Source organism: Harpegnathos saltator, unplaced genomic scaffold (genome assembly GCF_003227715.2).
Source record: "Harpegnathos saltator strain DR-91 unplaced genomic scaffold, Hsal_v8.6 scaffold676, whole genome shotgun sequence".
Taxonomy (NCBI): domain Eukaryota; kingdom Metazoa; phylum Arthropoda; class Insecta; order Hymenoptera; family Formicidae; genus Harpegnathos; species Harpegnathos saltator.
The window spans coordinates 34,472-48,838 of record NW_020230511.1 but is presented as its reverse complement, the minus strand read 5'-3'; the positions used below and the strand labels follow the sequence as shown (position 1 = coordinate 48,838).

At 44.5% G+C, this 14,367-nt stretch overlaps 1 protein-coding gene and 1 long non-coding RNA gene across 13 annotated transcripts; one reads left to right on the top strand and one right to left on the bottom strand.

Annotated features, from left to right (window-relative positions):
- Positions 1-635: 635 nt before the first annotated feature.
- On the bottom strand, positions 636-12,307 carry LOC105184870 (zinc finger protein OZF). 11 transcript variants are annotated; one of them, XM_011143976.2, is made up of 10 exons: positions 11,498-12,307; positions 10,987-11,074; positions 10,666-10,776; positions 10,063-10,269; positions 9,630-9,972; positions 9,206-9,298; positions 8,856-8,939; positions 7,572-7,730; positions 7,098-7,401; positions 636-6,989 (listed from the first exon to the last, which is right to left on the bottom strand). In XM_011143976.2, the coding sequence occupies exons 2-10, from the start codon at positions 11,053-11,055 to the stop codon at positions 6,686-6,688; spliced, it is 1,674 nt and encodes a 557-aa protein (XP_011142278.1). In that variant the 5' UTR covers positions 11,056-11,074; positions 11,498-12,307; the 3' UTR covers positions 636-6,685. The 11 variants fall into 11 exon arrangements, with proteins under 11 accessions (XP_011142278.1, XP_011142280.1, XP_011142273.1 ...); XM_011143978.2 differs by having other exon boundaries at positions 10,078-10,269; XM_011143971.2 differs by having other exon boundaries at positions 9,630-10,269.
- A 585-nt stretch (positions 12,308-12,892) lies between these two features.
- LOC112589957 (uncharacterized) lies at positions 12,893-14,052 on the top strand. 2 transcript variants are annotated; one of them, XR_003113893.1, is made up of 3 exons: positions 12,893-13,122; positions 13,510-13,631; positions 13,915-14,052. It is a non-coding gene; the product is annotated as an uncharacterized LOC112589957 (long non-coding RNA). The 2 variants fall into 2 exon arrangements; XR_003113894.1 differs by lacking the exon at positions 12,893-13,122 and adding an exon at positions 13,205-13,397.
- Positions 14,053-14,367: the final 315 nt, after the last annotated feature.

Below are 14,367 nucleotides of genomic sequence, written 5' to 3'. Positions count from 1 at the left end.
GAGAGAACTTAATGCGCGCCTCTCGCGAATTAAACTTCGCGATGGCTGAGCCGAAGAAATAAAAAGATAGACCGAAAGAGAGAGTGAGAGAGAGAGAGAGAGAGAGAGAGAGAGAGAGAGAGAGAAGAGAGAGAGAGAGAGAGAGAGAAAGAGAAAAGAGATAGACAATGAGAGAAGGCGGTTTAACTTACACATTAAAAATTAACGCATTATAGATACACTCTTTCGTACATCGTCGTCTTATATGGTACAAAGTAGTCGAATTTAATGATCCGAAGTAAAAGCGGCTAAAAAGAAAACGTGGAATTCATTATTCCTGTAAAACTAACGGTACAAATATCGCGACGGGTGATCGCAATGACGTCCCGACGAAACAAACGGTCCGTTTCTTTTCCTTTCCTTTCCTTTCCTTTCCTTTCCCTTCCCTTCCCTTCTCTTCTCTGCCTTCGTTTCACTCGCAAGGACACGCGGATATCGTGACAGAGTGAATATTTTACAATGATAGACAGCCTCGCGTCGACAAAGAGTCCTTATCACGACGCTCGCTCTCCCGCTGTCGCGCGGATTAACTTAGAAAGAAAGAGAGAAAGGAAGAGAGAGAGAGAGAGAGAGAGAGAAAGAGAGAGAGAGAGAGATCGCAAATTTTTTCCGGGGAGAAAAGAAGTTCCTCCTCAGTCTCCTTACATTACGAGAGAGGCCATTTCGTTACTTCGTCGCTCGGCAAGTAGCGATGTCCCCACACATACACGCGCACACAGTTGCGTTCACGCCAGGACTGTGTCGTTGTCGTCGTCGTCGTCGTCTTTCTCACGCATTCGTTCAGCACTACAATCGTAAGCGACGAAGAACGGATCGTTTAGCGAACGGAACGATCTATTAGGAACGTGTTTTATTATCAAAAATCGCTACGATCGTCGTTACGTCGTCGTCGTCGTCGTCGTCGTCGTCGTCGTCGTTTTCGTTTCCATTTGGATATACATGCGTGAATTAATCCGACGAGAACCGATTACAAATGAATTAGCACGCGCGTAGTACGTATCCTCTTCCTACTTTTCCACCTCCTCCTCCTCTTTCTATGGCTGTGCTTCGATATCCACTGGCAATATTAAAAATTTATATTACACATAATACAAGTTATAGATTCTCAATATTGGCAATGAATAATCGAAACTTGGCCAAAGTTCGTGCGTGACAAGTGCGCGAGAGACCGATAGTCGGTTCGATTTGCCGTTCATCGTGGTCGCACCGAAAATCATAATCGAATTGAGGGGGGGGGGGTGTACATACATACCCGCGGAATCGCGTACAATTCGGGCGACAGCGCGCGTCGACAGGCGGAAATGTACAAATTGTAACGAAATTGTCGCGCCGCCGCGCCGCTCTCGCTCGCCTCGCTTCGCGCGAACGTGAAGTTCTTTTAACGGCGCGCACAACAAGCGGAGGCTCGCCTTTCAGACCCATCGAAAGTTCCACGGCGACACAGTCACTTTGCAAGTGAGGAAACTCGGGGGAATTTTGCGTACGAATACGAGGTATTTCCTCCCCTCTCTCCGGGAGTGTGGATTTGTAAGATTTCTTTTTTTTTCGTACGCAAGAGACGGATGAAAGAGTTCGGCTCTCGTGTGGCCATCGCACTGAACCTCCGCCCCGAAACCTCGACCCTTGAGAGTGCATAAAAATTAGAAACGACCTGAATATCTCGAGACGTCGATCTCGAAACGACGAAAAACCGCGAGCTAGCTCGTTCTGTACCACCATACCACTTCGGAGATCCTTAGAGTTACATTTCCGGAAATACGAATAGCGATGTGAGAGATGTGTCTAGTGAAAAAATATCATTCGGGACCTCTCGCCCTGCCGCGGCTTTTTCTCCTTGTTTCTCTTTTTCCTTTTTTTTTTCTTTCTTTTTCCTCTTCTCGCCTTCTCCTCGCAAACGTGTATGTACAACGAAGCAACGACGAAGAGTCCCGGCCTAAATCAGAGTACACTCGCGCGAGATTAAGGAAGACGCTTCCAGGCGACTTTTTGATTTACAAACGGAAGCTCTAGGTTGTCTCTGTCTACATGAGACGTTTCATCTCGGAGCGTGGAATTGCTGCGGGTAGACACGTCGTCGACGGGAGATCTCTCCACGCCTTTGCGGAATCCCGATGAAACTTTCCGCTCTTCGTCGGCGTCGTCGCCGCGCGATCTCGCGACAATTTGGGACGCTAACTGAAGGACTCGATCGAAGGATAAATTGATTCTTTCGAGAGCGATCGACGCGTTTGCCGGGAAACTCGGTTGTGCTTCATCACACGATAAGATGCGCGAGGGAAGAGGACGCGACGACTCCTCGCGATCCTCGAGAGCAACGGCGTGCCCCGCCGCAGCAATTCTCGACAAACTACTTAGAATTATTCACGCGCCTGATGGTTTGTAATTACGCACGCATACATCGTTCTTCTCCGATTATTACCCGATTTTTGTCATTTAACAATTCTCGGTCAGTCTCTTTTGTAATCAGGAGCTTCTTTCGGCGTTGCGTATAAAAGTATCTTCTCGAAAAAAGAGCTCGTATGCGCGCGCGTGAAACGCAAGGTATCCGCTCGTGCGAGCGCTTCTAGGAGTATTTGTCTTAAGTTTTGATGAGACGTCTTAATTAAGCCGTGTGTATGTATGTGTATGTGTGTGTGTGTGTGCCACCGCGCTTGCAAATTTGACCGTCAGATCACAGTTTCGATAGAGATAGTGAGATGTAATCAAAATAGAGGCTTTTCACAAAAATATGTTTTATGAGAGATATTAATTGAGAGAATGTCGTCGAGGATAGTTTATATTATCGCTATCGATCGTCGAGGCAGAGAGAGAGAGAGAGAGAGAGAGAGAGAGAGAAAAGCTTTCGTTCAGCAAGTCCTTCGCATCTTTCTTCATGTGTTATCCGTGACGATAATTAGAGCCCTCTTGTTCGATCTGGGATTTTTTTTTCTTCGGCATTTCAACACCTTTATCGTGTCTGTTTAATAAATTGAACGTTTGATATCAGATACATTCGCTCTGCCGTGTACACGGATGCGGCTTAATCGTAAGAAAAATTTCCTCGATTCTATGACGCACAATAAAAAATAAGGAAACAGACTGCGTACTCATACAAGTAATTATTAATCTTATGTACATAGTGTGTGTCAAGTATATATTGTACACCTGAGGAATAGAGCTCTCGAAGATCGTTCGTTTTGCGAATAGCGCGAGGATATTAAAAAAAAAAAAAAAAAAGACTCGCAAGGAAGTAGAACGGAATAAAATGTATAGTTGTCCGCGATGTCAATTGTCGTAAAAGGAAAGTAGACTGATATCGTTCGACCGAATTTCCGAACGTGTTGTGTAAAGAATAAAAACTAAAATAACGTGCAGGAGAAAAAAATGCAGGGTGTACAAATTGATCAATAAGTATACTTGTTAGACATTTGAGTGTGCGAGACGATTTCTCTCCAGCAAAGCGGAAGAGAAACTGATTACAAAATTGGCAAGTGGAAAATCAGGGATATTTGGGATGATTACCCCTGCACGCGTAAAATAAAGATTAGTAGCTACGTACAAGGTGCATGTATGTGTGTGTATGCTGCACGACGACACATCGCAGATAATTCTCTATCTTACGAGAATACAAAGATGATTGTGAAACGTACGAAAATTGCTTTATTGTCGCCCTGTACGTCATTAGTCTCTAAGATCCGTAAGTCATTCTATCGAATGAGAGATGTTAACGACTGTAGCAATACTGTCTATACGCATGAGAAACGACCTATCCGCGTCTATTCTAGCGAATATACACAATACTGTGACGTAAAGTTCCTGCTCTAAATAAAACTATCTATTAGGACGAGGCTTCTCTTTCGGAAGTAAATAAAGTTCACAAAGAGAGAAAGAAAAGTTGGCGACATTGCCTCTGCGAGAAAACTGCGAAACAGCGGCATCTCAATGATTCTTGTGCTTTCGCTATCACTCGTCGTGATCGGAGAAAAAAGAACATACGCAAAAACAGTTTCGCTGCTTATTCCGAGATACACAGAAATTTCCCTTCTTATTATCGTATTAACGCGAGAGAACAAAGTATTGCCATTTCGTGATAAAACTTACGAGATGCTGCGTTATGTGCTGACTAAGATGCATACTGTAACTTAAATGTATCTAATCTGCGACTCGTCAGTTACAGGTGTACACCTTGTAGCACATAAATCGTCACGGTTTTTACTAGGTTTTTGTACGATCGACTTATTTTGTTTTCAGCCGGAGCAAACTTGCCCGCAGTTATCCACGTCGTTGCCGGTTCGTTTGACGAATATTCAAGCAACAACGTTAAAGATATCATATAGAAAGTGGCGATAAATGCGCTTCGATAGATCGCTGGTTATCAAGTCGCAGCTTAGATAATGCTACTCTAATCCCGCGTGTGAAAGACCGGTCGGTCTTACGGGGCTAAGAAAATTCACCATAAACTCTCTAATCTAATCGAAAATACTGTAACAGGTATTATGATCATATAAAAGTAAAATTATATGATTGTGTACCTTTATTTTACATGTTGGTTAATAAAACAAAGAAATCCTCAATTTCGGATTCCGTGTAAGACTTCGGGCGAACTCACTGACGATCGCATAGAAAACTGACTGGTGTCGTATAATGACGAGCATAATTGTGTGTGCCTCGTAATATTTCCCGCGTGAATATACAGTAAATCTATCTTTCATCTATAAAAAGAATTGTTCTGAAGTCATTCTCGAGTCACGTTCGTCTGACTTTTGCAATTCAAGAAATAAAACCTTTTCTAAAACTGTAGAAAAAAAAAAGAGAGAGAGAAAAGAAACTGATACAGTGTTTTACACGATATTCAACTCGTTAAGAAGTTTGTTCTAGTAAAGGCGCAAAAACAATTAAATAATAACGATAAAAAGAAATGTTTATAGCTTTAATAGCGAAACTGTTGCACAAAATCTACCTCTACCGGTGCTCGAAAGAATACCCAAATAATAGCTTCGAAAAAGCGATAGGTCAGATAATACCTTGACTTTACCGCACGGTGCAAGCCACCAATCGTGAATGTATGGAACCGTTGATGTACAAACTATCTGTTTGGTGATTCTCGATACTTAAGAATAGCGACGGTGCGGGATCGCTTTAACAAGTGGGGATATAAAAATTAATGTATGTGTGTATAGATGTGTGTATATACGTATGCGCGTACATACATATACACACACATACGGATATCCACATTTATATGCATAGATATCTAGTCGGCTACTTGTCGTTATAAACTAGAAACTATGTTTTAATTGATATATTTATATAGCTCGCGGTCTTAAAATTATAAAACAGATTAGTCTGCCCAACGATATTCGTCATTATTATTGCAGCTTCAGCGAGTTATAGGTATCTCAATACTTAAAAATACCTTCACATTATATTCGTGCTGTCGTTATCGTCGCGGTCGCTGTCGTCATCTCGGTAGTGCAACGCTTTTTTTCTGTTCCCGAATGACTGGACGGAAGAGGGCTCGCACTGATCGTTCCGCTCCACGCTTTTCCCCAAGGCGCTATTCGAAATTCTCCGTTCGTCAACTATCCGCATTGTCGCGCAGTTCATCAGACTTGAGACAATCACGATCGAAATTAAATGGAGACTCTAAGAAGATGAAAGTTTTCAAGGCTTATTTCCACTTTGATATCGAGAAGGGCCGAGGTTTGGGTATTGTACGAACATAGTCGTTTCTTTCCATTTCGTCTATTTTCTCTCGCTTTGTGATTGGAAAGGTGCAACGCATTGTCTTCGAATCTTCATAGAAATATTCAATACCTCATACTTGTACCCGAAATACACGCAATCCGTCGTTATTACAATTCGTCGGAAGTACACTTCGTCGGTCTAATAGTAAAATTTTTTGCAACTATTGCACACTGTCATGTCGCGATACATTGTGATATTCGGTCAAAGATGTCCAGCAATCCCGTTTACATGAACAAACTGATGATTACACATAAATAAGAGTAAGGATTGCGTGTTCCGTATATACTAGAAAATATACCGCATATATGTTAGTGTATTGAAAGTTTTGGTATATTTATCATACACCAATCATGTATTATACGATATATATTTTTCTAACTAGTATATACGAGACTCGCTGCGATACGATCCAATTTCCCTTCCACACTTGTCGCAAATGGCAGAATATATAAAGTAGATACATTCAATTCTCTACTATTTCACACGAGATTTTCGTTGATCTTGGCGGTTGGGAGAGGCTTCCGATTATTCTACGAGCCGAACTCTTCCGGGGACACACATTCCACAAAATTTCTCACTCGCGCAATATATCGCAGAGTTTCTCCATTCCTTTTTTTGTCCTTTTTTCCCTCTAAACCTTTACCCACTTAAATCCAAGTTATTTACCAAGCAGTCGTCGTATATTCTTCCACGGAAACGAAGTCGTCGCACACGAAAAAAAAGGAGAAAAAAATTAGATAAAGAGATGCGCCACTCGATCACTTTCAGGACACACTCTCTCTTCAGACACAGTTTTTGTATCTGTATTTCATACATACATACGTGATTTTCGCTCGTCTTGAGTGATTAATATTTGTTTAGAAAAGGGTTAAAAAAGTTAACCTTTTTACCAGCTCCTGAAAAGTATTCTCTAGCTGAATCATTTAGGCTCTGGGAAGGCCACCTGACACTTGTAGACCTCTTCGAGCATCACTGCTTGACCTTGCCCTTGGCTGACGGTGACAGGAGTGGCTGCATTCACCACCACGACCTGGCCTGGCTGTGTCTGCTGCGGCTGTTGTTGCTGCTGCTGCTGCTGCTGCTGACTACTCGCGTTGGCCTGTTGTGCGTTAGCCGGATTATTCGCGTTTTGGTTTCGCGCCGTCTGACCGTACTTTTCGTGGATCGCACGATGACGTTTCAACGCAAAACGATCGGAAAAGCCGATTTCACATATATCACACCTGAAGAAAGAACTAAGTGTATTTTGCGTGCGTGAAGAAGAGTACTGAGTGCGAGAAAAATTGGCCTGGATAATCGAAGAACTCTGCGCTGTACGAGAGATCACTCACCTGTGCGGCTTTTCACCGGTATGGACCTTCGCGTGATTCTTAAGATGCGTGGCCTGGTTGAAGGCGGAACCACATATATTACACCTGTACGGTTTCTCGCCGGTGTGAATTCTTCTATGATTCCACAGCGTCGAATGTCTAGCGAATGTTTTTTCGCAAACCTCGCACTGGTATGGTCGCTCACCGGAATGGATTCTTTCGTGATTTTTCAAGTGCGGACTTTGCGAAAATTGCATTCCACAAACATTGCACTTGAACGGCTTCTCACCGGTATGAACTCGTCCGTGGTTCTTCAAGTACGCAGCTGGAGGGAAAACGATAGAAAGGACTTTAGACTTTAGGACTTACGAAGGAAGCTCTGCTCTTGTTAAAATGCTCTTTTAGTTGCTCTGATGCACAGAAATTGTCGCATCTCGTTTTGTCTGTTGCGACTTGTACAACAGTCTCGTTTTTTTTTTTCGTTCGCTTGCTTACCTTTTGCAAATGCTAAGCCACACACTTCGCATTTGAATGGTTTATCTCCCGTATGAAGTCTCTTATGGGACCAGAGTGAAGAATATCGAGAAAATGTGCCGTCACAGACGTTACAATGAAATGGTTTCTCCGCTTGATTCTGACTGTTTTGCTTGCCGCCTGAAATTGAAAGGATAAACAAGATTTTAGTTTTCCTCAAAGGGCCAGTTCTACAAAAATGATATACTCGTAGTTGTTTTACGAAAAATCTATGAACGCGATACACTGGACTTGTTTTCACCGATATATCAGTTTTCTCTCAATACAATACCGAAAAAGGGATAATGTACACACGAAACATGAAGTTATATGAAATGAAATGGTAATAATTACATGTACGATTCAATTTGTGTGAAGCAATTTGACCATGCATTATATTGTAAAAGTTAGTGCACTATATGAGAAAATCTGGACGCCACAAGCGATCAAGTAAAACTCTGCGGCTTTGTCTCTATCGCGTGATTGAATCCGTGAAACATGGTGAAATAATTTCTAATGGGCTGTATCATGAAATAAAGAGAAAGAACTGTAAACGGCTAAGCGGAAATTCAACATTTAACTTGACTTATGTACAAAGAATCTTGTCAAATCCGACATAGTCTTAGATTTATAAAACTGTCCCTTAGGGGAGATTTTATTCTGTGCGATTGTCCTTAAGTTTAGATGTCGACAGTTCTACTAAAACCAAGGGGAAGAAAATAACAGCAAAGCAGGATAATCACAACTAATTAGAAAACTTGACACAATAAAGCAAGAATATTGAGTAATAAAAGAACGGAAGAGGGAGTAATGGAGTGTAACAGAGACAAATATATTCCACCTACAAAAATACATGCAAGCGAAAATATATATTGAGGTAACATTAATCAAGATTTAGGATATTAAAAATTTCATAGTTTTCGAGTGTTCTTAATGGACACATCGAAAATCACAATCGGCCTGACAGAGCCGTGTAAATTAATAGCGCTTAAACTTCGATATGTGAGAATCTGTGATCCATAAAGACTTTAATCCTTTATTGCAATTAAAAAGAAAATCTATCGGCGTACGTGTACGCATCGCCTCAAGCATTAATGAAATTGCACATAAATATGGAACATATCGCGGAGAATAAACTTGAACTGTCACCATCCAAAACAGACATGATATTATACTCATATACTAATCGAAAAAAAAAAGAAAAAAAAAGAAAAAAGAACAGATCCCATACTTGTCTCTTGACTTGATAATTTATATCCGACTTACTTCCTATGATGATGCGGCCTGTAGCCTTGCAACCGCCACACTTTGCGAGGGAATTGATTCCGGAATTTTTTTCGTCGTGTTTACCTACCATACATCACCCGATGTACGATCATGATATAGCAATGATATGTATGAGGGATGGGGAAGAGGAACAACATTTGAACAAAATGTTGCTGGTAATGCGCATGCAATTCGTACATCGAACGCATGAGCCGTGTAAATACAAAAGCACTCTTATTGAATTCTCCAAGTGAAACAACGTCGCGCTTTATCAGCAACATCTTTCTGCGGGCCTATCAGCAGAATGTCAAGTGACACCCAATCGGTGTGATCGAAAAATCGATACTCACCTATAAAAATAATTCCCGTGCCGTTGCACTTGTGACACTTGGTGACACTGGTAACACCCCTCCGTTTCACTGGATGATGACCAGGTTTGATAGCTACACAAACGAATGTATATTTTTTTTCTTTTCTCTTTCTCTTTTTCTGAAATTGATTTCGTATCCGCGCGAGTGCGGGAACACCGCGGCAGGGCAGAGTATTACGGAGCTAGAGTTAGGCCCGCAAAGACGACATGGACTCGACATGGCATTTATACTTGTGGCGAGACAGAAGGAGATTACTACGCGAGAGAGTGCGTATGCGTTATGGGAATTTTATGGAACTGCAAGGTAACGTTGATTACAAGCCCTTTCGTTTTCGCGTTCCAACAAATGTATCGTATCACCGAACACTGACTACGAGTTGAAATTAATTGCTTAAGGGACATACTCTTTTTAATTTTAGTTGGATGATGTTCGCATGGGTCCTCACTGCCACAATCTTCACAAATTTGCATCTTAGGTTTCTGATGCATGTTTGTTTTATGACTTTTTAATTCTCCCGGTAATGCAAAGCACGCCCCACAAACGTCACAAGTGTACGGTCTGTCCGGCGTGGTTGCGACAGTCACTGTTGTCGGCGTTTGTACCACAACCTGCTGCTGCGGCTGCTGCAGATTGCTGGGTGTCGTGTTGTGAATCCGTTTGTGGTGAGTCAGCAGGCTCATGTGGCCGAAGACCAACCCGCAAATGTCACACTTGAAGGTCGCATTGGTAGCAGCGGCAATGCTCATCTGGTTCAATATTGTGTTATAACCGACAGGTTGCACATCGAAACGATAACAAGCCTTGTCGTCGGCAGCGATCGCACTGATTGTGCTCACCGCGTTTGTCTGAACCTTTTGTAGCATGTTGACGTTGTAGTAGAAAGAAGGGAAACCATCAGCCGTGCCGGACTGCTGCTGCTGGGACTTGTCCTCCTTCTTGTCCGACGTTACATATATCTGCTGAGACTGTTGCTGCTGCGACTGCTGACTCTGTGCAGCCTGCTGCTGCTGGATTTGTTGAGGGTCAAACATTGCTGCTTGCTGCTGCGGAAACATATCATTCCACAGAGTTAATTAAGAAAAAATTAACAAGCTTGTCGATATTATCAGTAGATCTGTTTTCTCTTTTAAGCTAAACTAGGAGACATTTTTTATTTTTATAAGCCAAATCAAGCATATAACCTAATAATGTTAGAGAGAGAAGAAATAAAGTTTGAACAAAAGTTCAGTTAAAAAAAACAGACCATGTTCAAGTAAACATGTCAGGAAATCACAGAGAATCAGTATCAGTTGGTATCAATTGAGACGCTCTTAGCTTTATGTGAAAAATCCATACTATCAATATTGATTTGGTGTGATTCCTTGAGGACACACGGATGCAAAATTATAGCCTTTCCTACATCTATCGTTCACACACTGAAAGATAATAAATAAATGTACCTGTCTCTGGTCTGCGTAACTCGAATTGCTTTGCTCAGTCTGAGTAAAACTATTAGATTGCTCCGTTTGAGTAAACATGGAACACTTTAATGGCTGCTCAATTGGTTGACTCTGTCAATGAGAAATGTTCATCAAGTGATATTATTATCGACAGCATGAAGATAGATGGAGAGTGAGAAATAATGCATAGAGAGATCTATCTGATACGACTAAACTTTGAATCTGCAAGAGTGCGGAGCAAAATACCAACTTCAATCAACACTCTTATCATTCACACATATTCCCCGTACATTCTTTGCTTGCCTTACGCGCGACGCATACCTGCTGTATTTGATCAGGACGGGTTGCGTTCAACCACACCACGTTGTTGCCATTTGATTCTAGGGCCATCGATGTGTTGCCTTTGACCCTGTAACAATCAATAAATGATTGTTACAAACTCTACTTGAACAAGTGTCACGTAGGAGACACCACGTGAACACAGTGAAACTCTCTATGTGACAGATAGAAACAGACGGATGTGTGACAAATATAGAGAGAATAACGATTTCCCCGACGGCAGACACGCCGGGTCATGGAGGAATGATTGCAGGCATGATCAAGGCAGAGCGGGAAAGCGGCGCGCGCGAAGACGAGATGGAAAAGAAATCTACCTGTAACAACCGACGAGCTCGATCGCGCGTAACTCGCACGCTCGTTCGCTCGTTCACTCACTCACTCACTCACTCGCTCACTCGTTCGTTCGTTCGTTTCGTTCGTTACGTTCGCTCGCTCGCTCGCTCGCTCAGTCGCTGGCGCGCGCGAAAGCGGACGTATATATAAACATACTCACACGTGATGGTTGTACACGCAGCGGGGTTACACGTCCGGCTGCCGAGCGGCCGATAATCCTCTAGTTGCCATGACGGCGGCGCGAACTGCCGCGCAGCAGCTCAGCGCGCGACGGTGCGCGTCGTCTCGGACGATGATATCGCGCGCTCGTGGAGATTGCACCTCGCCGATCTGGACCTCACCGTCGGCATACGTTGGCGCGCGCGCGCGCCTTGTCCAGCATCCGCGACGAAGAACGATGGGAGAGGAGTCAGAGGAGGAGGAGGAGGGAGGAGGGAGGAGGAACAGAAGGAAGAGAAGTAGGCAGTGGTAGTAGTAGTAGTAGTAGTAAAAGTAGAAGGAGGTGGAGAATAGAGAGGAGCGGAACGGAAGGAGGTGAAGGAGGAAGACGTGTTCACTCCTCGTGCTGTGGAGGAGCGCGCGACGCTCTCTTAGTAGTTGGAGCACGGTCGTTTGGGGCCGTGGTCTCGCGAGAAATCAATGGCGTTCGATTTCGGCGAGAGCGCTGTTCGATTCGCCAGACTCTCTCTCTCTCGCGCGCGCGCTACCTCCCGGTGCTGAATCCCGGCGGCTGCGGCTGCGGCGGTGGCAGCGGTGGTGACGGTCGCGCGGTCGCGGTCGTGGCGGTAGCGGCGGCGGCGGCGGCGACGGCGTTGGCGGGTCGCGTTATCCGACACCGAAATTGCGACGGACCGCACACGCTGCTTTCGCGCCTCACACGTATTCACTTATCCCGCCTCTTCTCGTCGGCTCCGGGCCGGCACGCGCGCTCTACGGCTCGCGAGCGCGCCAACAGTCACGTTCGCGGAGTCACACGCTTGTCAACGGGCAGCGTTGGCCCGCGCAAATCATGGTCGGATGCGTGGAGAGCGGCGCGGTGGCGGTTGGCGGCGACTGTAGGTGCGAAGCGCGCGGACCGTCGCTGTTCCTCGTCGCGTACGTGGTCTCCTCTCTCTTTCTCTCCCGTTCGCTCGCTCGCTCACTCCCTCTGTCCTGCGTTGCTCGCTCGCTCTCTCGCTCTCGCTGTCCGCCTCGACGGCGGCGGCGGCATAAAACTTGCCGACGCGGATCTTTCGCGGCCGGGCACTGCCGCACAAGAGAACACGCGTTACCGTGGACACAGGGTAGGCCGGGAACGCGAGATGGCGGACGGCACAACGAGTCAACAAACGTACGCGGTGGCCATTACACGCGGACGAGGATAACAATGGGCGACACGGAACGCGCGCTGCCCCCCGAAGCTGCTGTCTCTCTCCGAAGCGTTTTACGGGCGCCTACCGTGAGCGTAGCCATTGGCTTCGCCAAGGTCACAGCGTGATGACGCTCGCGCGCCCCGACGCGCGCTCCGATTGGCCCGTCGCCGAACCGTGAATGCTGCTCCTTGCTTACGTTCACGCAGCGCGTTAACGTCTTTTTCGAGTCGCTCTGTGCCAACTGTACTTTCTGCACCTTCCTTTGGCTCGCGCCGTTTTCTTTTCTTTCTCTTGTTCCTCTCCCTCCTCGTAGGTCTCATCGTTAAATTACTGGAATACATGGATCATGTGCGAACATGAGATGAGAAGATTTTCAACCGCGAGGCTCAGATTTCACCCGCGTTTTCTGCGGGTAAGCATCGGCTCGGCGACGGTAAGAATTCTGCTTTGAGTCTTTTCGATGTGTTTGGGAATGGATGAATACCGTCAGGGTAATTTGTAAACTTGGACTCGTGTTGGATGGGATATTGGAGATTGAGAGTGATGGATCGGAGATCGTGAGGATTCGCAATGAATTAATTAATTTCGATCTTGGCTCGCTTCCTCCCGATTGGTCGAGTTTCTTTAATCCGTACTTCTCAATTTTCAACGCAGATGGGAGTCTACAGGATGATCGCGGGATTTTCACCTGTTGTAAAATTCGCCCAGGTTTTTGTTTTTGCAACCTTCTCGTTATCTTACGGCTATACTTTTGAAATATTCTATCGCGTCTGCTTAATTCTGCATTGTATTTTTTATGTTCCGGCGAATGAAACTTTAGAGGGATAGCTGCAAGTAATTGCACAGTTGGAGCACAGATGGCGACGCTGTTCGGATTGTCCGATGACCGTTTGCAGTTAACTCAGACGCGCTCTTTGCTTCGAGATTCTTTTCGGATAAAAGGTCCGTATATTCCGACATTATTTTTCATTTGAAATTTCCAAAATAGTCTTTTGACATTTCTCTTGTTGCAAACTTCATCAATTACGAATGATTGTACTCTGTAGGAAAAATTGCTGAGGAAGGCATTCGAAAAATGGTATACGCTTTCTGTGATCTTAACCAAAACTTGTCGCGCGATTTATGAATCATTCATTCGGAAATTTAAAGTTTAACATATCGCTCGTCGCTTTTTTAAATACAACCGAGTCACGTCGCAAAATTTTTGCGGTTATTTTTGTCACAGAGAGGGACAGACGGTACTACACTTCATCTTTTCTCGTCCGCCGACGTTGATGATTCCGAGAGCGGCTATTTCAGGCGGGCTCTTTGCAGTTTTATTTTCTCTCTAAAACTTAGAAGAAAGAGAGAAAGAGAGACGAGGTACGATGTATAAATTTTCCGAAATCGAGATCCACTATCGTATCGTACAAATATTGTCCAGCGATCGTGGCCATTGGACTACGCGGAATACATACAGCCAATCAGCGGGAAAGGATATGTATTTATAGATATCGCGATGCGACGCGAACGGGGACATATTTTTTGAGTCAGCTGTTATTTCGAGATTTAGCCCTTTGAGCTCGCACATATGTCGCACCGAAGTCGAAGTCGCCTCGATGCATGTGGCTGAGAAGATCGGTTCGATTTTTCATCGAAGCTTCTCTCTCATTTATCCACCGCAATGCGAAGAATCGCG

Coding starts and splice junctions, on each gene's coding strand:
- LOC105184870 (XM_011143971.2), bottom strand. CDS start 11,055: ATGGCCCTAGAATCAAATGGCAACAACGTGGTGTGGTTGAACGCAACC. Junction 10,777..10,986: donor GTCCTGATCAAATACAGCAG/GTATGCGTCGCG, acceptor TCTCATTGACAG/AGTCAACCAATTGAGCAGCC. Junction 8,940..9,205: donor CACGGGAATTATTTTTATAG/GTGAGTATCGAT, acceptor GATGTATGGTAG/GTAAACACGACGAAAAAAAT.